The sequence below is a fragment of the Pelecanus crispus genome, chromosome 10 (genome assembly GCF_030463565.1).
Source record: "Pelecanus crispus isolate bPelCri1 chromosome 10, bPelCri1.pri, whole genome shotgun sequence".
In the NCBI taxonomy this organism is placed as follows: domain Eukaryota; kingdom Metazoa; phylum Chordata; class Aves; order Pelecaniformes; family Pelecanidae; genus Pelecanus; species Pelecanus crispus.
This window is the reverse complement of record NC_134652.1, coordinates 14451732-14476136: the sequence shown is the minus strand read 5'-3', so window position 1 is coordinate 14476136 and position 24405 is coordinate 14451732. Positions and strand designations below refer to the sequence as shown.

Sequence of the window (24405 nt, the reverse complement as noted above, 5' to 3'; positions counted from 1 at the left end):
TACCAAACCAGCTCCAAAATTAGCTCCAGCTATACAGCTGGGAGAGACACAGAAGTGCCATGAGAACCAGCGCTCAGGAACTCTGCTGCCTGACACCAGCATGCTGCAGGGCAGTGTCTGACCTGGGACAGAGGAGCCTGAGGACCACACTCATGCATAGCCAGAGTCTGTGTGTATGTTTGTGTGAAAGATTTGTAGATGCTCATGTGGGATTTCTGCTGTCTTGAGTTCAAAGCTAAGACTGGAAAACAAGCACTTCCTGATTTCAGTAACAGTGCCAGGACAGGGATTAGACACAACTTATCACTACTTTATACTCATCAGATCAAAGGACAACAACAGTCTTCCCAGTTTCTTCATCTTCTCAGCCCTCTCTTCTGTCCTGCCCCACTGTGATCATATCCCATTTCTCCCTTGAGGCTCCTGCCTCCCTAACTCAGACTGAGATCTTGGTCTTTCTGCAGGGAAGGGTGAGGACCACGAGTACCTAGACTGCCTGAGCAATCTTGCCTCCCAGACAGGGCAGCCTGGCAGAGACAATAAACATCACACATTAAATTAAGAACTGGATGCACAGCAATGCAAACTGCCTGCAAAAACCACAGCAGAGGAGCAGCTTCCTCACCTGGAACACCTGGGGGTCCAGTGGGGCCAGCTGGGCCTGGGGGACCTGGTGGGCCTGGCAGAGCAATAGTTGACGAACCCTCTGAAACACAAACACATACGCTTGCACACGTACACATCTATACACACATATTCAGTGATCATGTAACAAATCAATTGCTAAGGAATTACACATCTGCAGCATATGTATTCTCCCAACACAGGGAGTCCCAGTATAGGTGTGACACACAGTCGAGATGAATTTAAGAGGTATAACAAAAAAAAAAAGAAAATCCTCCAAAAGCAGAAGTGTTTGAACTCTCACAGCACTACATACCAGCACTTATGACTTTTCCTGGAGCTCCAGGTTCTCCTGTGAAAAGGAAGAGACAAAATATAAGCTGCTTTTCTGGGAAAGATTTGTCACTAGCTCAATGATATTGTCTTATTAAACATGTGATTTCTGTTTTCTTTGCCCTTGATCTCTCTCTCTTGTCTGAGAAGTCATACCACTAGAAGGTCATGGGGGAAGCAACAGAGCTCAGCTAATCCAGAGATATCCTCTGATCAGCTTTCCAAGCACTACATCTGCCAGAATAGGCAATAGGCCCTGATTTATCCAAGGCAGGAGCACAGCTTCCACTGCAGTCACCAGGCATCCTATTCATATGCTCAGGGAAGAACCAGGTTTGCTAAGGTTTTCCCAGTGGAGAACTGTCATGCTGATTGCCTCAGCAGATGCCCTGCTTTTCATCTATGCCCAAGGAGGCTTTGGCTACTGTCTGTTTCTCAAACCCTCCCTTCCTAAAGCCACTAGATGCCACTGTTGATTCAGGGACTGGTCAGCAGAGCAGGTAATCCTCCCTAAAATGAAATGCTTAGAGAGAAAACGAGTATTGGGGAAGAAACAAAACTCACCTTTAGCCCCTGGTCGGCCTGGGTTGCCTGGAAGTCCTGATATGAGGTACATGAACAATTTAAAATGGTTAGTGCAAATATTGTTTGTTCTATTTTTCCCAGGTACCCCAGTTGAGTTTTGCTTGTGGGTTTATAGAAGGAACTCCCTACTCAAGACCCTGGCTTTCAGAATTTATAAGCAGGTCCCTGACAGCAAGTGGAAGAATTCACAGTGGACTGTAGACTGAGCTGGTAGTGTCCCTGGGCATAGTTAAGGGCTTCCCTTCTCCCACTGCTCCCTGGATGATAGCATTGCTCCCTAGATTTACCTGTAGCTTCTTCCAGGTACTGCTCCCTGTCCTGAGGCTCCTGCATAAATTTTCTCATGACTTGCCCCCCAAAAAACCACCTCTGCTTGCAGACATCACATCCTCTGTTTCCACCTCTATTGCTACATCCTCTCCCCTCTGTTTCTGCTGCTGATTAGAAGGACTTTTCAGTGATGCACAGGGAACTGAAACATGTTATTTGTTGCAAACTATGTTTTGGGGAGAGGCAAATTTTCAAACAGTCCAAGGCCATGCATTCCTCAAAAATTACACACCAACCACAAAATCGGTCTCAAAAGCCAAGGGGAATGCAGAAGCCTTGGGATATCACTTTGGAAGCCTCAAGCAGCACAGAGGGAAAATTACAAGGGGGTTTTGAGCCCATATCAAACTGTGTCTTTGATAAATTGGAATACGGTGGAAAAACCTACCTGGCGGTCCTTGGGGTCCTGTGAGACCTGGAAGAAAAAGGCAAAAATTCTAAAATGTCTAAACAAATTTCAGGTGGGGAAAGGATAGACAGGGAGAAAAGGATTACATTTACTTAAAATTATAGCATCTTATTAAAATGATACATCTTACAGTACAGAGATCCTGTGCCAGCCTTAACTTCAAATTAAGACTGGAAATTGTTGACAAAGACATCTGTGTTCCTGACTGAGCAAAAAAGTATTTTTAGTCTCTGTATGCTTTTACCTGGCTGTCCTGCATCTCCAGAGGGTCCTGGAGGGCCTCGGGCTCCTGGCATTCCCGTAAAACCTGGTTCACCTAGGGATATAATCACGATTAACAAGCCACAAGTCACTGACTTACAATCTACCAATCCACTCAAACTTGGCCACCAGCTGTCCTGCAACACTTTCTACCTATAGTATCTGCATAGCCAACTGGCCAGTTCTAGCATCACGGTCTGGGAGGTCAACATTGATGAGAGAAGAATGCTGTAGTGAGAAGAACTCTGTCACAAGTTTACAGCCAGCTCCATTATATGTCTCAGTTCCATGCTTACCTGGTTGACTCTACAGTTCTTCTGAGACAGCAAGATCCCAGAACATGAATCTGCTGCCATCTTCTCCCACCCTTTTTACAAATCAACCTCCTGCTAAATCAGAAAGTACCTACACTTCTACCTCAGAGGAATCCCTTACCTTTTTCACCTGGCTGTCCATCACGGCCAGCTTGTCCTGTCCAAAGAAAAGAGATTGTTAGGGACCACTGAAATAGTACCATAGTTGCCCTGTCCTACTAATCAGAGCACAGCCCTAAACACGAGAGAATGGGTTTTCATCATACTGCATCTGAAAGAAACGTTGGCTGCAGTTACCGAAGATCCAGAAAAAGTTCACTTGAAACTTAACTGCAGGACATCTTTTCTGAGTATACAGACTAATCTTAGCTATCTAGAGGAAAGACCTTGGATCACAACCAGTATGATTCCACTCCCATGTTGTTTCCTTGTCTGTGCTCATAGAAACACACTCTGGGTGGAAATGACATTGCCCCGTATAAAAACACAGCTGTTTTCTGTTACCCACCTACAGGTCCTTTAGCCCCGGGCTCTCCTGGAGGACCAGGCATTCCTCTTGAGCCTTGTTCACCTGTAGCAAAATGGTATGAAAATGAATCAAACAAGTCTTGGTGAAGATACAGTTTATTACTGTCAGCAATATTTGGTGCTTTGCAGTTGAAAACCAGCATTGACAGGATGTTCAGGCCTCATGATTTGTGACTGTCTCTGGGCATTAGAAAAGCTCAAGTGAAGTGAATACAGGGCACATGAGGGAGAATTTCCCTAAAGCTGAATACAAAGATAGCTACCAAGATTACTGGAATCAAGAATGGGATCTATTTGTTTAAAACTTGGGTACAAAAAAAACCCCTCCAAACCTCCTATAACCAATAACATCATTATACTTTTTCAGAATGCTGACTGGGATTGGCTGGGCTATACTGTTATTTGAAAACTCAAATAATGCATGTGTATATTAGATAGACCGTTATTCCAGGAAAGCAATCCACTGACCTGTCATTCCACGAGAACCCTTCTCACCCTGATCACCTGTGGTACAAAAAAGGGAAGGATTAGGTGAGATTTTTTCATTGTAAAACATTTCCATCAGAGAAAATAAAGTCTGCTTTCTGACAAGAGTACAGAAGAAAAAGCCAAAGGATAGCATTAATACCCATGGACAGTATCCATATCTAAGGGAATCTAAAGAAAATATCCACAAAAGATATTTAATGATCAACATACCTTTGGGTCCAGGGGCTCCAGTGGCTCCTTTCTCACCTGAAAGATGTATAGGTGATTGAAGAATAGTAACAACAAGTCAGAAGGGAAAGGAATTTCATGCATCAAGAAAAATCATAGGGGAAACACAGGTACTCTGATATCAGACAAACTCAAACAGGAAATACCTTTCCTTCAATACAGCTCCATCCATCCAACCATGTTTCCTCACCTAGACTGCTCTATTACCTCTGTGTCTCTTGTATTTCTCAAAATTTGCTTGCGATCACTAAGTCTAGTTCCTCCTCCCCTTTCCTCAGTCTTATACTTTTCTTTGCCCCTAGAATCAAAATGCTGCATGCTCAGACCAAGTCTGCTACTCAGAGCAGTGCTAGAAAAGCACATCATCTAGTGCTGCTGTAATTGCCGAGGGCAAGAGAAGCTTACCTTTAGCACCTGGGAGACCTGCTTCTCCTCTAAATCCTTGTAGGCCAGGAGGACCTGCAGAAAAATGAGATGGGGGGGTTTAATCCATCCCACTCACCATTATGCATCACTGAAGAAGAAAAACTATGAGAAGCTGTTACTCTGTTTTTGTTTTCTCTAGATGCCATAGCAAAGGAATGCAGCACTCACCTGGAGGACCTTGTGGGCCTGGAGAACCCATCAGACCTGTGAATAAGGAACATGGATTTTCTTTCAGTAACATCACAATTAGAAAATGAACAAATCTCTTTTGGTTTGCCCAACAGCATCCACAACCCAATAGGTGTTTAGCAGATCAGAATTCCCCCAACCGCTATAAGAATTTGCATCACTGGCATCCTCAAAATCAGGACAGCAAATCTACACAACTTAGCTCTTGTGACACAGAGGAAGTGGTTTCCCTAAAGTAAGGTAAAGAGACTGAAGCCTTCCATCTTGGCTGAGACGCAGGGATCTGTGCTTCAGGTGGGACCCATTTTTTATAGTACAATTTTTATCCCAGTTATATGGATTGTAGGGCTGTAACTCTGTTAGAAGCCTGTTAGAGATATGAAGTTTACCTTATTATTTCTGAAAGCAGAGAGAAAACAGCTGGAAACATCACGCATCTTAAAGATTGGTGTTTTCAGAAACCTCCCTGCCAATCCCCACTCTCACTAAAAATCTCCAATAATTTATTGCTCTAAAGGTTATGTGTACCTACCAAAGTAAATTTTATCTAAAATGAGGACCATTAGTTCACTTTTCTGATTACTGCAGTGCAACACAAGTGAAACAGGAAGGCTGGAGTGCTCATTTACTTCTAACCAGTCTGCTAGGCTCTCTCTGACCACCTTCTTATTTACCTTTAAGGCCAGCAGAACCTGGGGGACCAGGTGGTCCTGGAGGACCTGGCTCACCAACAACACCTGCAGAATAAGAGCATTAATAGATACTGTAGAATACAGTTGTGATCCCATTTTTCCATTATCCCATCTCCTGTTATTCTTTCTCTGGCAAGTGTCATGAAATCTGCTGGTCAGTTCAAAACACCCAAATAAGCATGCATTGTCCAAGAAAAAAATCCCATCTCACTGGGCTTTAGGATGAGCAAGACAAATGCCCCAGCTTTGGTGACTTGATTAACAGGGAAGAAGATGACCTTGATACTAAGAGCTTGTGGTTCTGCCAAACTCAAAGCTTACTGTGAGAGCTGGCAAAACAAACTAACCCTTGTTCACCCTTTTTAAGTTTGGCAAAAAAAAATCCCTTATGCCAGATTTGTCTGTGCTGGGAAATGTCTAAAATGAAATATGGATTTGAATAATCAAATCAAATTCTATCACTATGGTGTTTTATAAATTTATAAACTCTAGCTTTTGTCCATCTCTGCTTTAGCCAAGAACGGGACACTTAGTTCCTACCTCTGTCTCCTTTTTCTCCAAATCCAGGTGGTCCAGGCTCCCCTCGAGGCCCTGGCAGCCCTTCTCGACCTCTTTGTCCCATGGGACCTTCCATGCCAGGATCACCTATAGGAAACAAATGCCTTGTATAAAAAGGTGTCTTTATGGGAAGCCTTGGGCAAGAGGATCCATGGCCACCTCCATGAGGGAAGGCAATGATCACACCAACCTCGTGTCTGTATTCCCATGCCATATGCCAATCAGTTGTGAGAGACTCACAGCACTGATAGAGATGCTTACCTATGCTGCCTTTCTGTCCTTTCGGTCCTTCTGGTCCTTGGTGCCCAATTGGACCAGGAATACCTGGAAAGGAAAAGACAACAAATGTTCAGAGTCCTTGTCTGTATACCATGAAAGAATAACATGCAAATTAGGGGAACCTGAAGCCTGGAGGGATTCATCAGCTGGGGTAAAGAATATATTACTTGGAAGTTGGGTACTTGAACAGGGATCTCTTTAGAAGAACACAATACATATAAGAGCACAAGGAGGTTGGGCCAAATACTCATGCAGCTGTGGGACTCTTTCAAAGGTAGGCTGGGATCGTCACACCCCCAAATTAGGCATGTTTAACTAAGTGGAAGTCAGGCTGAGGCTTTGCTTGTAACCAAGTCTCTGAGCTATGTCTGTAGCTCAGCACCAAGGTATTAATCAAGTGACTTAGTCTATGCTAAATATTGAATCTTTAGAGAACCACCTTGAGCTAGGTTTGCAGTGCAAAATTTGCTCTTGCCTACGGTAATGTCACTAAATGTCCTCCCTCAAAGGGGAATTGTACTATTGCCCACCTGGGATACCAGGAAGTCCTCGTTCTCCTGTAGGGAGAAAGAAATAGAAAGTCAGTGGGGAATACATCTTCCCTGTTTGTGACTTTGGCCAACCCTCACCCCCCATAAAAAGGAGTTTATGTTCCTAGCATGTTTACAAGTTCTACCGTCTCCAGCAATGCCACATTGGCCCCCTTGTATTTATGCAATGGATTGAATCATTCACACCATGCAAAATCCTCTGAAACACTCTGTGATTAAACCAGGTAGAGCTTGGCTTCAGGAACAACTTTCATCCAGGTGAAAGAAGTTTCTATATTCAAAGTGAGATCTGTTTTCTCTTCTACTGTGAACTCTAAAATTGTCTTTGCCCGGAAGAAGAGCAAAAAAACCCAACCATCACAACAGTCTCTGAACTACAGAATGCATCAGCTTCTCTAACTTCTGGAGTAAGAAAAATCTATTTGCTACCCAGGCCCTGTGGCAGGCTGCCAATCTACCTGAGAAAGCAGGTAACTCCAGACTCACCTCTGGGACCTTGCATTCCCATGTCACCTGAGAAAAGAAGAAAAAAACCCCTTAAAATCAGGAGAGATCCTGGAGGTATTTCCAATGATTATTCATTCATTTAGTTTTTCTAGTTGCTTTCCCACCTTCAATGAAACATGAAGGAGTTATGGGTGAACAGGGACACTTCACACTTGAATAGTGCAGGATCAAACCCATCCCACTAGTGGCAAACAGGATCTGGCCTTTCACACTGGCACAATGCAAGATTGGGCCTCCTGTATTAGTTCTGCATGGGATCAGGCCCTCTACAGTTTAAGTGGCAAACTAGCTTTACACTCTTTTTCTTCACGTATAAATCAGCTTCATCTTTCTCACTGCCAGTTGCCCCCTGTGGCAACATCCACCCCAAACTTGTGCATTGCCAGAGCCAAGGAACAGGACAGGGGAAGAGAAAGACTATATGGCTGTACCTTTCTCACCAGGTTCTCCTCTCTCCCCTCTGAAGTAGCCTGTAACAGGAAGTGAAAGGGCTGTTAGAGTGCATTATACAACAGAATAGCTACTCACTTCACGTACAAGGATCCTTATATTTGAATTTTGAGGCTGTGCAGGCAGCACAGACTATCAAGCACAGCATGGTTTTGTAAGTACAGTTTCCTCAGCAAATTTGCTTTTGCAAATCCATGAAACTTCTGAAGCTGGGAGAATATAGGCTCCTCTGTTCTTAACCTGTTTCCATCATCTGCTAAACAGAAGTAAATCATCTTTCCCTTGCTAACACAAGTAACATGAGAAATAAGGTGTGGGTTCATTTTTCTGTGTAGTTCTTTCAAAATGGAAAACTCACTTGCTACAGCAAACATGATACATCGTGGCACAGGATGGCATGTCCACAACCTCCTTTCTTCTCCCTTTTCTGCTGGCTTTAAGGGATGCACTACCAGTGTTAATGGCAGCACTCTGAGCTCCAGCACAGCCTGTCTGTGAGGACAGGTGAGGTCTCTATTTTTGACAGACTTCACTGCACTCTAAAAGTCCTGGTCTTTGGGCCCTTGGGCAATCAAATCCTCCCACTCCCCTTCAAATAATCTGGTCTCATGCAGCATCACAGACATTGACTCTGCTCACCTCGTTCTATCTCCTTGTTCAGTCTGTTCTTCACCATCAGCCAAACCGACTCTTCATTTTGATAAGAGAGGGTTGAGGAGGGTGAAATACCATGAAGAAATTCTACACTTGAAACATCCTTTTCTATTTTTGAATTCCCTTGGTTAATTGCCAGGATGCCGCCATTGATTTCTTCCAGGTTTTCCACACGAGATTTCAGCTTTCTCACTTCTTCCGCTGGAAGGTTAAAATAAAATGCTAGGGAACATGCTGCCACAGATGCATGCCTGAAATACCTACTTCAAATAGCAGGGACAAGGCAACATTGTGTCAGATAGCTATGGCCACTGAGTTTTGCAGGATTATTCTTTGTATCTTTCTTTCTTGCATGGATATCTGGAGTTTAAATGACAACTTTGGAATCTGTTAGTCTCTGAGAAGTAAGACCTCAGATCTCAGGAGTTTTCGTATCCTACTCACCCCAAGACTATATAACACCTCATCAAAGGTTTATATTCCTTATCCATTCTTTCTGCCCATTTCTAATATCTTAGCTGCAGTCACCACCAAGCTGAATGTGCTCCTCCTCAGTTCTCTGGCTTTGGTATCTCTTGTACTTGGCCTCTTTGCCAGCTTACACCCTCTGCTTGTCTTTCTATGCCAATCAACATTTTGTTCCTCAGTTATTTCTTACCCAGAGCAATGAGTCCAAACAGCAATCCAAGGAGAAGCAACCAGGCCAGAAGCAAACCCAGGAGCCATTTCCACCAACTACAGCAGGAACCACAGGGACACCAGGATGGTGCTGATCCGATTGCACCCCCCACATTACCATTTTGTATTTCTGGAAGAGGGAAGGGGCAGTCTCCTGGTTAATGAAGAATTCCTTGACTTCAGAGTCAAGAATCTCTTGAGAATAAGGACACCAAAGTCTGATCCATTATACAAAGGGCTATGGAGAAAAATCTTTACACCCCACTGCACACGGCGGGTGTAATTCTAGTCCCCGTAGAAGCTGGGAACAGCATTCCCAATGGGAATTCCAACAGGGGACAACACTCACTGCTTTTTAAAGTAACAGCTGAAAAACATGATCCCCTTGGGGTCAATTTTTTGTAGTTTTGAGCCATAAATGACAGCAATAGCCAGCATAGTCTGTCTGAGCCCTCTCCTCCCCATAAATCTGTCCTGGTAGCAGGATGCAGCTGTACTGTCAGCTATCTGATTTTCTCCAGCAATAAAAAAATACCCCAACTGCCCACTCATCCACAATCAAATCACTGATGTATCAGTTTCTCTTGTGTGTGCTCTGCTCATTACAGACAGATTAGCTTCTTGAACATGCCTTCCCTCTGATGTCATTGCACAGAGATCATTCACGTCACTCAAGAATGATTGCTTTTTTGTATACTGTGCTTTGGTGCTCCCTCCAATGAAAGTTGGAATCGCACTTACCTGCATAAGTTGCTTTGTCCCTTGTTGGCACAGATTTCAGTCCTCCTGTTTTAACAGCAGTGAAAGAGATTTTAACAGTCTTCCATGCATGATCAAACTTAGAGCCTGGGCTTGCAACGGGGAGGTAATAATGGAGGCAAAAGGAAAAAGTTCTATTGCATTGCCACAGAGACAAACTCTTACCATTTGCATCTGATTTTAGGCCAGTATCTGTAGCGTAAGAGGAGGAAAATCCCTGCTTCTCTTTCTTCAAGGTGTCTTCTACAAAGGATCCTCAACAGGAAAAGAATGTAATTAAAAACATTACACCAGAAGTTCAATCAGGCCTACCTTCTTTCATTGGCAAAAGGCATGTTTTTTACTGGGAAGCCACAGTAGCTCTGCTTGTTTAAACTAGATCTAGTTTTTGCTTTCAAAGCTCCTGAGCTTTGTCAAATGTTCCAAGGCACTCTGGAGCTTCAAATACAAAAGCTAGACCTAGATTGCAGCTGGCATTGTTAAAGGCTAACTGCCTGCCAGAGCGTCTTGTTTGACTTGCAAGGGTTTGAGTCAGGTGCAGTGTCCTGAACTCTGAACTCCCCCTATGATCAGTCTCCATTTCTCTGCCCTCAGCATACCCACATGTCCCGAAAAAGAGAAGTTACCTCCATTAAGCCCAGTGGTAGAGGCACTAAAGACTTTGCCACTGTCCTTTGTCATGATCAAGAGCTCCATCTCCTTCTTTGCTGGGGCATTCTCCTTCTCCAGCAGCAGGAACTTGCAGTCTTTGCGCAGGATGTCATCTCCCTGGGAGCTCAGAACAGTTCCCCCTGGGATATTGGTATAGGATGGGAAAGAGGAGGAGATGAGTGTGGGCCAATGAGTAATAACTACAAGTTGCAACACTTTTGTTCATTACCTGTTGTGATTGGGGTTGCCACTACTAAAAACACCCAGCAAGAGACACACTGGTCACTGAAGCTAAGAGGAGAGCTGTGCGTGTCATTAGATTTCTTTAGAGAGTATTTCACTAGCAGGAGAGCAACTGGGATTCAATCACATATACAAATGATTTTCTCAATGACCTCCTTGCTTCTCAGACACACCTACTATAGAATCATAGAAACTCAGTCTGAGAGAGACGTTCAAGGGGCATGAGAGCTGGCACATCTCAAGCTGAGGAGCACCTTTAGCAGACCTACTCTGTCAAGCACAAAGCACGCCATGTCCTTGGGAGCCAGGCGTGGTTATGAGGCATTGAACTGTAGCTTACTGAGGTTGGGCACAGGCCAAACAAGGCTCAAAAACATCAGTGTGGTCACCCTTCTGCCATTAGGCAGTATCAAATATGCCTGGAATGGTGTACAAACCTGAATTTGCACACAAATTGACACACCATTGAAAATCAAGATAACCAGAATGGTATTATTCCATTATTCTAGCACAAACCTGGAGTAAACCTGTATTAGAATGTTATCATAACTTCTGTGGTATTTACATCTATTTTTAAGCCTCATCTTTGTGAGTCCTTGGATTACAAAAGAAACTTGGCTTCCCTTACACAAAAAATAAAAGACTAATTTATAGCTCTCAGAGTTGCAGAAAAAAGCTGGAAAAGATAAATCCCAACTGTTCAAGGATGAAAGGCCAGTAGAAAGACCTCAACTTCTCTCATTAAAAAAAAAATAAATCTGATCATGTATAGGTCAATTACTTGATTTTTGAGTGGTTGAGGCTGGTACTACTACAAATGGTGTTTAAGAGCAACTTTGCAAATGTTTTGGCTTCAAATGAAGCACAATTTCACATGTGATCTTCTATCCAGTTATCTGCCTGTTGAGCAGAAATAGCTGCAATTAAATCATCCAAGTTACCACAAAGTAGGGGAGATCTGAATCGGACAAGCTCATTTGGTCATTCTTAGCCGCTGGCTCATTTGCTTTCTGTTCAGAAGGATACTGGTGGGAGACTTGGTTAGTGACAAGTCATGTTCCAGAGGAGACAGGTGTTAGTGTCACTCAGCTGGCTGAATCTCTAATTCATTTTTATAATGATATGCTTGTACAAGGCCATGCCTAAACAACTGTGAATGACACACTCACCTGCTGAGGCAGACACACCAGTACTTGACATGGTGTTGCTCTGAGAAGTGTTCTTCATTCCATATGCTGCAATGAAGAAATTAGAGAATGAAAGAGATGAAGGATAACAAGGTACCTACACATATCAACCTTGGACTGCACACCACTTCAAAAATTTTTTCTCATTCATGGTACGTAGGACAACTCAAACAAGCAAGGGCTTCCTCAGCAAGCAAATCTCCAGTGCACATGCAAAGCAGAGGAAATATTCCTCAGTATCCCCTCATACCACACTCACTGCTCTACACAAGAAGTGGCGATGAAGGAGCCTCTGTCATTATGAACTTTCTAGTCACTACAGAAAAGGTGGGAGAAGGCAGCACACTTTCTCTAGGCTTAAATTGTTGCTGACCTGCGGAGGCTGCAGTAGGATTCTGGGTCACGGTTGAAGAGCTTGGAGACAGGTTGTTTTGAACTCCAAACACTGCAAAGAAAATGATTGCAATGGGGGTTATAGGAGTCCTGCAGCGCAGGTGGTATTCTGGCTAAAAACAAAACAAAACAAAACCAATGATAATAATGATGACCTCTCCCGAGAAATTTCACCAGCTAGCTGGAGGCATCACAGGCCTAAGCATTTCTGTTCAAAGATCTTCCTTACAAAGTATTTTATTCCTTAGATCATTTTGCTGTATAAGTTATTGCTGGCCCAGGAAAATAATGGTGACCATTATAAAACATTATCTCAAGTTAGACTGCGAGGCCAAGCTCATGGCTGCATGGACATTTCTGCAGGTGAGGCACTTGGGAAAAACGTTAAGTTCAGAAAACTGGCTTGGTCTGACTAAGGGAAATTTAAGAAGATAACTGCACACAATATGTGTCAAAGTGCTGTCCAGAGAGAAGCAAACAGCTTGGAAGGTGGCACCTTTGGTGCCAGAATCAGTGTGGCAATATTAGTGCAGTGTACAGACTGCTCTCATACACCGTGCTCTCTCTGCAGGCCCAGTCAGAGACCCTGCATGATGGCACTGTGCTGTGTAGACACAGTGTGTGTGACTGTGAATGGAAGAGAATTGGTTTAGTGACATTGAAGAGAGTCTGCCAGAAGTCATGAAACAGATGAAGAAAAGGGAAATTGCAGGGAAAACTGACAGAGGAGAAGTGTGTCTTTATGGATAAGGACACATGAGTTCATTTTTTAAGACATTACCCTGAGTTTTTCTAGGGAAGAAACAGGCTGCCCTAACAGGTGTCTTTCAAAAGACAAATTATTCTCTTTGGAAAATCTCCAGTTTTCCCTGCCTCCCAGATAAAAGTAGTCAGGAGCTAACACTAGCCATACAGGGCCGACTCAGAATAAATCCACGATAACCAAAGAATAACTGGGGTGTGCAGACAAGCTGCTGACACTGAGATGAGGAACAGAAGGGAAACAGGCTGGTGTAGGTATTATTTCATTGTACATGTCTGCCAGGACTGTGGTGCTGTGAAAGTGTGAAGGGAAGAAGAGAAAAATCTGACCTGTAGAGGAAGTGCTCAGGCCTGCATTCAGAGTATGATTGCTGGGAGCCAGGTTATTCGGAACACCAAAAACTGCAGAAAGAGGAAGTGAAATGTTACAGCTTCTCTGGAATCAGAAATCCAGCACCCGAAGGTCAGTGGCGCAGTCACAGAAATTAAGAGTCAGAGTCACTTGGAAATGCAGTTAATAAAAATGCACAATAATTGCACAGAGGAAAAATCTTGAAAATTGTGACACCAAACCACTCTTTTACTGAACTGACAAAGGGGAGAAAATCCCACATCAGACAAGTTGCAATCATGAGACAGCATGAGAAAGCAAAGCTTTTAATAGTATGCTATCATAAAGCTTCCTGTGTTTTTTCTCTGCAGCTAGGAAATGCAGCATCCCTGGCGTTTAGAAGTGGGCCTTACAAGGTATAAGCTCACTCAACACTTGTTGATTACATCTCTAGTGTATGACGACTGAAGGGTTAGGCCCAGTTGTTCTTACAATGGGCCAGGATAATCCAATGTTAACTAGAGTCTAAACCTAGTTTTGATAGGGAATGTGAGCCTGACATCATTGATAAAGCTATCATTAAAGTTTAGCAACAGATCCTCACAAAGAAGGATTTTCAATTACAGTCAGTGTAGAAGCAGAAAGCATCAAGTTACAGAAATCCAGAGAAAATTCAAGCATATCCCCTGCCATCTTGATTCTTCCATCATTTTAGTTCTTCTTGCTGTCCATAAAAAAGCACTGCTGTTGACCCAGTTTCAGTATGGAGTTACATCCTTCAAGCCTGGGCTTGGAAGCATACCTGATCCTGTAGAGTGAGACATAGCATTGATCAAGGAAGAGCTGTTATGGTATCCGCCAAGGGAAGACCCAGCAGGCAGAGTGGAGGACCACATGTATGATGGGAGGGTGGTATTCACTATGGTTGTGTCATATGTTCCCGACACTGTAAAAACACCAATCAAACAGAAGTAGTTTTCAATGAGACCAGGCTTGTGGCTTAGCATGCATTGCAGGTTTACATGGCAAACAACTTCATCTGCTTTAAATTTCAATTACCCTTGTGGAGTCAACACAATGACTCCAGGTTAACATGGTATAACTGATCTCAAATGCCAGCTGATTACAGCCCACCTGAATTTTAACCAACGGCATAAAGATTGACCTGATAGCATGATCATTCAGAAAACACCTTGAAGAGATTTCATTGCTTGTAGATGCTATGATACCAGAACAAACCACTTTGGTCCACCAGTCTGTTAATAAATCATCCTGGGCCATGGGACATATGACTTTTGCTTCCCACATGTGGCTCTGATTGGTCCACTAGGGTATTGGACTAAAATTCCCAGTTTTAGACAGGATTTGAGCAATGCGCAAGAAAAAAGGTATTGCTTGTCCCTAGATACTGGTGGAGGACAGTGGAGTGAATGTGAATACCACTGCCTCAAGCACGGTGGTGAGGCTTATAAATAATAAAAGCTGGTTATAGTATTTTAAGTACCACATCTATTATTATCAAGTTCTACTGATGTCTGAACAATGTGGTGTGCCCAATAAATCAAACACTGACCCAAATGTTGTCCTCAGGGCTATCTCCATCTTGCTTGAAGAGAAGAGATCACGTTGCTCTAAGGCATGTTTGCTTAGAGCTCTTGTCTCTGCCAGAAGCATCCCTGAATTAAAGCTGGTGGCAGCAGGAACTGGCTTATTTTTATGGAAATCAGACAAGCCACTAGAAAGTTACCCAAGATGGCTCTTGTTAGGGCAACATCTGGACAGCCCTCCAACATTCTGACCCTTTTTCTGTATTACCACCACTGTCTGGGACAGAGACCATGTATTCTTACTCAGATGTTCTTAGCAACTGGGTGTTTTTATGGCAAATAATGTTTGCAATGGCTCCAGCATTGCTAACCATCCTCTGCCAAGTACCTGACTGAGAGCTCTCAGTAACCATCTTTGTCTCCACCACAGCCTTTTTTGGTATCGGGAGTGTACTTGACGGTGATCGAGTAGGGCTGCAGCTGGCTGATCGACTTCCTTTCAGCAAACGTTTCACATCATCCAGCTCTGTCCCTGGCAAGAAAAGCAAGTGTCCAGACTCACTCAAAAGCCATTGTTTCACTGATCTGTAATCTTGCCCTGGCTAAATCATTCAGTGGAATTTACCTGTATGTTTATGAAGTTGTACTTTCTGGGGGTGCCTTCTGGGGGTGCCACTTACTTAATAACAAAGCTTCAGGGCCTCATTTCTGAGACTAAGTACAATTACATCCTTGCAAAACCACCATCTAACCCACAGCATGCTTCCTTGTTCAGAAAAGGGAGACGAATGTTCTTAACAGGAAAAAAAGAATGACATGTTGCTATCTGTCATCATGAAGACTGGGGCCCAGAGACACTGCAGACATACCCAGAGCAGAAACACCCTCTATCTTATACCTGATCCTGCTGGAATAAAAGCCATGGCACTTACATCTGCCAGAGGGAGATGCACTCTGCAGTCGGACCCGTATTTCACTCTCTGGGAAGAGAAAAAACAGATCATGAATATGGAGTAAGATGCATTTGTGCGCTGGGCTGGGAATGAATTTTTAGGCTGAATTGAATTCCTTCCTTCTTGCTGTCTGTATTCTATCTTGCTGTCTTGCTGCTTGATCTGAGCAGCACTCATGGCCCATGTGAATTGTTGTAAATTGGTTTGGGCGACTTTTTGTTTTGGGGTCACATTTTGCTACTTTTAATTCCAGAGAACTATATTTTACTCATTGAGGGCCTCTGTTGAAGTCAATAGCATTGTTACTGCCAGACATACAGAAGGCCTAATTATGCAGTCCTCAATCACACTGATATTCCCACTCATCACAATTATTATTATTATTATTATTGTCCTTCTGGACAAAAACCTAAAGCGCCAAAAGAAGCTTACTAAATACACAAATTCCCTACTACTTCTTGGGCAAAAGTCACACTGTCATGTCTACAATGGGCAGTACAATTTAGTCTCTCACAACCTGCTGACTTCTCTTTTTGCTCACTGAATGTAACCAGGCCAGTTTTAAGCCAACATTTTCACCACATACTTGATCTTGTTACTGACTTTTGCTGTCCAGCACAAGAGACTATAGAGTTAATGTGATCTGGTTGGGGCAAGCCTTTAAGCTTGCTATCCACAAGCAAATTGGCTAGCCAGGACATGTGACATGCTCCTCAAGACGAAATCTGACAGTGCATGCACTATAAAAGAAACACTAGATTTGGCATTCATGTGGAGAAGCTGATGGATTGGAATTATTTTCTGAAGTAATATGAGAAGCTGGAACTGATTCTCTAGTGTCTGTTTTATTATGTGTGGCCTAGTTCTGCTGGGAGCTCAGGTGTGTAGTGTGCTAGAGGAGACTGTGAAGATCTGAGGTGGAATAATTGATAACTGTGACACTCTCCAGGAGGAGTGTACAAGAGCACACTTTGATTTATATCCACTGCTAAAATTAACTTGGATAAAGTGACATTATAGTTTCCTCTTCAAGCAACTGGGAACAGATATTACACTCTTACTTAGCAATATAATCCTGCTTTCCCCAACACTGCTAATAAATTATTAGAAGGGCTGAATGATTTAAACAATGCAGAGCTTTACAGTGATCTGGCTAAACAGACCACAGCAAGTCCATAATTTCCTCATCATCTCCTTACTACCAGCATGACATCATTTCAGGGTATGGCCTTATGGTTTGTAAGACAGATCGCAGTAGGAGGAACATGAATACAATTACTGGAAATATGTCGGAGGTGGGTCACAGAGCATGGATGGACTGAGTTTATGGTAGTGAACAGACAAGATGGAAGACTATGTCCTATGCCCCCAGAGGTCCAGGTCCCCAAGTAGATCCTCCTTCCTGACACCGTCCAAACTGCCATGAGTTTTACTGGGGTCATTTTTTACACCAAGCTTGTTTAAGCAGTTGCTTATAGATAAATGGCACACAACTGCAGTGGTGTAAATCCATGTACCTCATCTGACTGCTGTACCCTTAAACTGGTTGATTTCAGCTAAGGAATAGGTCCATTTAACACACCCTGAATAATACTAAAGAAAACAAAGGAGGCTTCTAAAAGAACAGTATTACTCACCTCGACTTTGGCTTCTCCCTCTCGTGGAGGCAGATGCTGTGAACAGCAATGAGAGAAAAGCAATATTAGGCTTTGCTGCCTGTGACATCTCTGAAAATTAACACATGGATCTTGCTCAGAGTGCTCAGATTCAGACAATAACCTTCTTTACTTGGGGCACAGACTGGGGAATTCAACCGTTAAGAGTTTTTACCAGGCCCCCTTTAGACCGTAAGGTATCTTAAAGAACAAGTAGCACCTTTAGCATTTCTGGACCAACTGCTATTTCTTTTTGTACACATAAATGTTGTTCATGGATGGTGATCTCCCATTTCAACAGGCCAGAAGGAAGCTAATAGGCCTGTTTACCCCACTGACCAGGGTTGGACACTGTGAAACCCTGCCTCCTCTCTGAGCCAGAAAGATGGCCTGATCATATTGTTTCATGATCTGCACTGAGTAAAATCAGCAGCTCAGACTTTGGACAGGGCAAGCTCATACCTGCTGACAATGTTCACTATAAATATATCATTTGATAGACAATTCACCTTTCCATATAAACATGTTGAAGCCTAGAAAAGAGCTACTGGAAAAGTATATCCAGCAATGGCTCAGAATCCTAAGAGTCTGGGCTTTCTCGCTTGGAGCTGTTCTCCCAGCTCTGGTGGTGGCGGGGAGGAAACGTTATGAAGCATCCCATGTCTATGTTCTCCTGTCCATGTCCTATGCCATATGGGGAACAATACAAAAGGACTTGAGGGTAGCAGATATATGGTATGCACCCTCTCTTTGAATATATAACAGCTAGAGACCCTGCTGTCAGCTGTTAATATAAATCCCAAATAACTCCTCCGAAGTCATGGAGCTGCACTGGCTGTCAGAAGCAGCGTAGATAGAGCAAGACACAGCAGTGTGCAAAAAGCCACCATAGTCACCAACTCACATGCCCTTGCCATAATGTTCAGAAGGACAGCTCTAAAAAGAACATACCAAACTCTTTTCTGGGGAACTCAGGAGAAGAGTTGGCACTGGAGCTCCCTGAAAAGAACAGAAAGGTGTTCATTAATACTTTACACAAGATTTATCCCTGGAAGTGTTCAAAAAATGGGCAGATGTGGCACTTCGGGACATGGTTTAGTCTAGTCTACCCTTGATTGGTTTAGTGTGGACTTGGTAGTGTAGATTAATGGTTGGACTGAATGATCTTAAAGGTCTTTTCCAACCTAAATGATTCTATGATTCTATGATCATTAAAAGCTTTCAAAACATGTCTTCCTGGTATCTGTCTAATCCCAGTGGGTAACAAACATTTCCATTAAAAGACAAGCTATTCAGGATTACATGAAAGAGCTGCTAATGTCTTTCAACAAAAATATGCCACAACTACTTTTAGGAATGAGCATTACTATAAATAGGACTTAATCATTAAAATGTGTCCCTCATGGCTTATTTCCTAGCAAAACCACAATGGGATTCTTGTGCTATTTGGGACAATCCTGCATTAATGTGACCTCAGAGTGCACACTACACATTGCCTCCTTTCTATGGCATGTTCTGTGATACCTTCATATGTTGCATGGCGGGTGACATAGGTTTTTCTTTCAAATGTTGAGCCAGGTGATTTGGTGAGAGTAGAGCTGGGAGACTGGGTTTGTCTGAAGCCGGAGGTTGATGATGAAGAATTCAATCTACCACTTCCACCTATAGGTAAAACAAAATGCCCTCAGCAAACTGAAGATATGCCCTGGATGCCCTGGGTGCTTTACGCTACTGTCTTCCGAGCCGGACAAATTTGCATTGGTACCTCACAACAAGAGATGGGCAAGAACGACATTTCGGTCTAACTTTGACTGTCCTTAGCATTCAGTGCAGAGAAGAGTATTGGTTATCTTTGTGGTTTCAAAACAAATCTTGTCAATTGACAGGTTTTGACCTAGGGGGATGAATGATCCATCTCCCCTGAGCAGGAATAAATCTGGCTCTGGATAGTGCTGGGTTTTGGTTTGGACACAGATCCACCTGTAAACTCAAGTGTTATATGACACAGGCCACAAAAACTGGGAGATTGTTAATCCAAACTCAAAGTGCTGAAGGATGCAGTTCATGAGATAAGGGAAAGCAGAGATGAGTCTACTTTCCTTCCAAAGCAGCTGTCTACACTCTCACTTAGTCATGCCTTAGTCAGCCCATTTCCTGGAGAAGTGATTGAGGTGTGCGTCAGGCCCAAGGCAGCCTGGAGGCTATAGTGGCTCTTATATTTAGACAGAGGAAAGAATTTCCCTTCCTAATTCACATCAGTGCTGTGGAGAAAGAACTGAGCAGCCATAACTAATGTGTTCATGCTTTTGCATGAAATCTAATGCTGGAGTATGATCAGACTGCAGCAAAAAGGGAGACCTGTGATAAGTGCAATATATCCACACTGATCAGCAGGATCAGACTGGATATTGTTTTACCCATCACTGCAAAAAGAGCATGTCCTTGTGATCTCAACAGGATGTTTTCTTGCCAACTTTCCCCTCTACAAGGACCTGTTTTGTTCTGTAACTTTTCCACTTAATTCAGCAGAAAGAACCACTGTGACAAGTAGGCCTCTGTTGGAGGCATTCTGCAAGCGGAGTGGGAGAGCAGAGATTAGAAAATGCTCTGTGAAACTTCAAGAACTCATTATCTCTGAAGTTAAGAATCTTTTCCTCCACACACTGAAAAGAAATAACAAGGAAGACAGCAATCCTGCAGAGTTGTCTGAGTTTGTAGGGCTGGGTTCAGTTCTCAGACTGGTGCCAGTCCAGACAATTAGACAGACATCTTCACTGGAGTTAGTTCACATCTGCCCCGAGGCAAAGAGATTCCACACTCTGGCCTTTAATTGGTATGGAGGTGTCTGTCATATCTATTGGGTATGGCTAATTCTCTTGTTGAGCACTCACTCCCTTTGGTTTGTCAGCTCTTTTGGAGCATGGAGAATGTTTTCTAAATGTTATACAGTCTGTCGCACTGGGGACAGAGAGAGGGGTGTGCCAGAATCCTGGCTAAGAAGTTTATTCTTCAGAAACCTTTGCTATGACAATTTAGCAGCTGACCAAAGAATGCTGTTAGAGAAGAACCCTGTTTTTATGGAGTAGACAGCACATACTAATTTAGCATGTCCAGAAAATCTGGCAGACTGTTCCAAGTGCTAAAGCCACAGACACACACACACAAGAAAATAATATCTAGGAAATTCTTTAATAGTATTCTATCCTCAGCAAGATCAACAAAAAGATTAATCAAAACTGTCTTTTGAACAAAAATGGTCAGAAAGACTGTGATTTGGAGATCCTGAAAGAAGGGAAATTTGGTTTCCAAATGGCTTCTTAACAACAGTGGGAACGGCATTTTTCGATGTTGTTCTCCTGAAATCTAGTTTTCCCTGTGGAAAATGTGAATTTTGCCATTTACTCACCCATCCTCACACCCAACTTTAGGGAAGGAATACCTTTTCTTTGAGTATTTGCCATTTCCACTTTCATAAACCCTGTTTTCCTTACCTCTGGTTCATCCTACTTCCCTGCCCTGAACCTCTCCTCAGACCATTTATCCTGCCTTTGCTCTCTGTTTCCTCACTGTGCAATGTATTGATTCCTTACTTGAAGTCACATAGCTGCTGCCATGGGTGTAAGACCTCTTTTCCACTCCGCTCCCGCCAGTGTGGGATGATGCTTTGAGCCCACTGCTGCTCCCTCCTTCTGGAATAGATAAGCACAAAGTGAGACATTCTCTAAGGGTAAAATATGAGAAGAGCAAGGACGCTGCAAGACTGTCCTCACACTCAATTACAAGTATAGCTTCATGTCTGGCGAGATACCAGAACCGCAGAGAAGTGTCGCAGCAGAGCAGATAAGCATTCACACTGCAGACCCAGCAGGTCTGTATTCAAGTTTTGCTCCACACGTGGACTGAAGGATACTCCTGTTAACCCTCATCATAAATGAAATGACAATGCAATTCCTTTCCAACTCAGCTGCAGCAAGCTAATCAAGAATACGTCAGTATAAAGAGCATGGAGGATTCTTCCCTACTTGGTACTTGTACTTCCCTACAGAGGCAGAAATCACCTGTGACATCTGATATTACCCAAAAAGATTCACTCACTGTCATCAACTGGTTAAGATGACAGGGGAATACACTGCAGCCCCAGCAGTGGAGGCTGCAGACCCATCCCTTTTGATCCCCGTCCCCAAGAAGACAGTCACCACTGGAGACCCTATATCTGGGCTTAAGCCTTCGGAGAGTCTGGTCTACCAGTCTTAGTGGACTGTGCAGCTTTATTTCTGACAATACCCAGATGGCTTTCTACATACTGCACCTTCTCTTCACTAACAAGTATTTTGGGACAGACATTTATGAAAATAGCTTCTCTTTGGGTGCAAGTCTTTCTGCAACAAGACCTGCTGCACGCAGGGATTTATGGAAATAATGCAGTCAAATAGCATGGAGGGGCACAGAACATTGAGCAGAAGTAATGTAATGACTGACAATTACTTACTGGGTGGTAAGGACGTCAGTCTTGTGGTTACAGTCTCTGTAATAACTGAGGAAAGAAAAGGGTGCAGAAGTAACGGCATGTTAATATAGCCAAACAAGATCAATGTTCTACTTAATTTCCGTGGAGGAGCATGGCTCATTCAAAGATCGACTCATTTAAAGAAAAGTGCCTTAACACCAGAATTCCTGGGGGCTACAGTGTCATTAGCACACAATGCTGTACGTTTGTTTGCAGGCCTTTCTAACTCTACAGTAACTAAGAACATCACTGCCATGAAAGACCTTTTTTCTTTACAAGATCTCTGTAAAACATGGAAGTATTATTATTTCTGGGCACTTCTGAACTACAACCATTGCTGTAACAGCAAAGCCCACGGTCAGACTCCTTACTAGCTTCCTACTAGCTAACTCCCATAATGCCAGCAGGAAACTTATCCTCTGTTTTACACACAGCCAAAAAAGATATCTGAAGAACATTTTCTAGGCCACACAGGGCATTGACATCAGAGGTTGGAGGAGAATCCAAATGTCTGCACTACTGGCTAGAAATGTTAGCACAGGTCAATCACCTGTGGTTAAACAATCAGGTCATGCTACATGTCTCTAAATGTCTGATCTTGGCCCATTCTATTCCTTATTCTGACTTCAACAGAGAGACCAGGGACAGGTGCAGAATTTAGTTCTGGACCTCTGGTCAGCATTCAATCCCTTACAAAACTGGGCATCTGCTTCTGGGATTTTTGGGGTGTGACGTAAAAATAAAAAATGTTCTCCTTACGTCTTTCAGTAACTTCTGATCCATCTTGCCTCGTTTTCTTCGTTACAGAATCCATACCATTGCCACCTGCAGGGAAAGCAGAGAGACTGCACTCAGAGCTCTGTGAATAGTAGGAGATGACAACAGCTCCCCACAAGTGCCACCGCTTTTCTCCCTTCAGCTAGGGACTAGACTGCCTGGAAGACATGTCTGCCAGGGAGTTTACAGTGCCTTTCCAGAGCCATGTGAGTATTACTAATAGACCAGCACCACTTGCTTACAAAACTGGATGCTGCACGATGCAGCAGAGCTGAAACAGCAGGACGGGTTGTAAAGCCAACAGGTGAGATAGGGGCAATTGAAGCAAATCCACTCAGTGCTGGAGAAGTTTAGACCTGGATTTATATCCAGACTTCGTGGCACTACACTGACTTTAGTGAAGCAGAAAACCACTGGAGGTACCTTAAACTGGCTATTTTCAGCAGCAAGGAACTTATGGTAAGAAGTGCTTTATCTTGCTTTACAGGCAGAGCAGAGACGGTTTGGAGGCCCTGTCTGTGGCTTTGGAATCTGATCTAATTTAATGCCAGTTCAGGTCAGACTACACAGTATTGGAATCACTGCTGTGAATGCTGTGTATACTCTTCTTCATGACTTGGATCCCTCTCGTGTCAAAATTACAATCTCTAGCAGAGGTATGACTGTCTGCCAAGGCAGGAATACCACAAAGAAACGTTGTGATTGTGGAAAAGAAACATCAGCTAGAAGAGAAAACACTTCTGTCAAAAGGAAATATACAGTTGCTCACTCCTAGTCTCTCTAAGATAACATTTCATCTTGTGCAGCCGCAAACAACGAGAAGAAAGGAATTTTAATTTGCACACAAGGTGATAATAGGCCAAAACTCTCCACTGTATTTGAAGACTCCTTAAAACTGAAGGCCCAGCTGTACCAAAAACCACACACTTCACAGGCTGAGTCTAAAAAAAAAGCTTTGGGCAAAATTCCTTCCAAGTTTTAGAGCCCAGCTTGAGACAGAACCCAAGACTGTGCCCTCCAATTCAGCTGCCATTTGAGTTTGATCCTCATGATTACACTTACCCTTCTGCAAAGTGTCTACCAAGTAGCCCCCTTGATGCTACGCTTGTACTGCCTATGCATAAATAATAATACAAGGCAGGATGCAGCAGAGAATCTGCAGGAATATCTTTAGTTCAGATTGAGTTCTGTCTTTGAGCAGCTCCCACTATTCCCAGAGCTGGACAGGAACAATTTGAGTGTAGAAGGCACACTATAAGACAAGCCACTTTAGCCTCCTATCACAGACTCAGCTGAACTTTGCAGAGAACACCCACAGTGCCCACAGCCCTCACTCTCTGCAACTCAGACCCTGAGCTTGGCTAAGCAGCCCTGTAAATGGGGCTCCTGAGGCCACATCCAAGTCCTTACACAATCTTGGCAGCAGGATACTATCCAACCCTTGCAGTGCGTGCTAACACTGGGGATTTCCAAGGGATTATCCAGGGCGCTGATTCCAAGACATATGCAAGACGTGAGCTATATGCGTTAGGAGAGTTCCTCCTCCAGCAGGATG

At 43.4% G+C, this 24405-nt stretch overlaps 1 protein-coding gene across 1 annotated transcript in view; it reads right to left on the bottom strand.

Annotated features, from left to right (window-relative positions):
• The window catches only part of COL17A1 (collagen type XVII alpha 1 chain), a 36330-nt gene extending 13443 nt beyond the window's left edge, over positions 1 to 22887 (bottom strand). Inside the window, exons 1-34 of the mRNA XM_075717705.1 lie at positions 22833 to 22887; positions 22056 to 22100; positions 21157 to 21255; positions 19091 to 19228; positions 18518 to 18565; positions 17549 to 17584; positions 15891 to 15938; positions 15347 to 15490; positions 14214 to 14357; positions 13411 to 13482; positions 12299 to 12370; positions 11908 to 11973; positions 10471 to 10635; positions 10010 to 10099; positions 9827 to 9871; positions 9066 to 9215; positions 8393 to 8608; positions 7735 to 7773; positions 7283 to 7309; positions 6776 to 6802; positions 6228 to 6290; positions 5949 to 6053; positions 5391 to 5453; positions 4696 to 4731; positions 4507 to 4560; positions 4084 to 4119; positions 3853 to 3888; positions 3365 to 3427; positions 2978 to 3013; positions 2526 to 2597; positions 2261 to 2287; positions 1522 to 1557; positions 941 to 976; positions 626 to 706 (exon numbers count right to left, since the gene is read on the bottom strand). Coding sequence (XP_075573820.1) covers positions 626 to 706; positions 941 to 976; positions 1522 to 1557; positions 2261 to 2287; positions 2526 to 2597; positions 2978 to 3013; positions 3365 to 3427; positions 3853 to 3888; positions 4084 to 4119; positions 4507 to 4560; positions 4696 to 4731; positions 5391 to 5453; positions 5949 to 6053; positions 6228 to 6290; positions 6776 to 6802; positions 7283 to 7309; positions 7735 to 7773; positions 8393 to 8608; positions 9066 to 9215; positions 9827 to 9871; positions 10010 to 10099; positions 10471 to 10635; positions 11908 to 11973; positions 12299 to 12370; positions 13411 to 13482; positions 14214 to 14357; positions 15347 to 15490; positions 15891 to 15938; positions 17549 to 17584; positions 18518 to 18565; positions 19091 to 19228; positions 21157 to 21255; positions 22056 to 22100; positions 22833 to 22887 — 2470 coding nt within the window. The remainder of the gene's footprint in view (positions 1 to 625; positions 707 to 940; positions 977 to 1521; positions 1558 to 2260; positions 2288 to 2525; positions 2598 to 2977; positions 3014 to 3364; positions 3428 to 3852; positions 3889 to 4083; positions 4120 to 4506; positions 4561 to 4695; positions 4732 to 5390; positions 5454 to 5948; positions 6054 to 6227; positions 6291 to 6775; positions 6803 to 7282; positions 7310 to 7734; positions 7774 to 8392; positions 8609 to 9065; positions 9216 to 9826; positions 9872 to 10009; positions 10100 to 10470; positions 10636 to 11907; positions 11974 to 12298; positions 12371 to 13410; positions 13483 to 14213; positions 14358 to 15346; positions 15491 to 15890; positions 15939 to 17548; positions 17585 to 18517; positions 18566 to 19090; positions 19229 to 21156; positions 21256 to 22055; positions 22101 to 22832) is intronic.
• Between the last annotated feature and the right edge of the window lie 1518 nt (positions 22888 to 24405).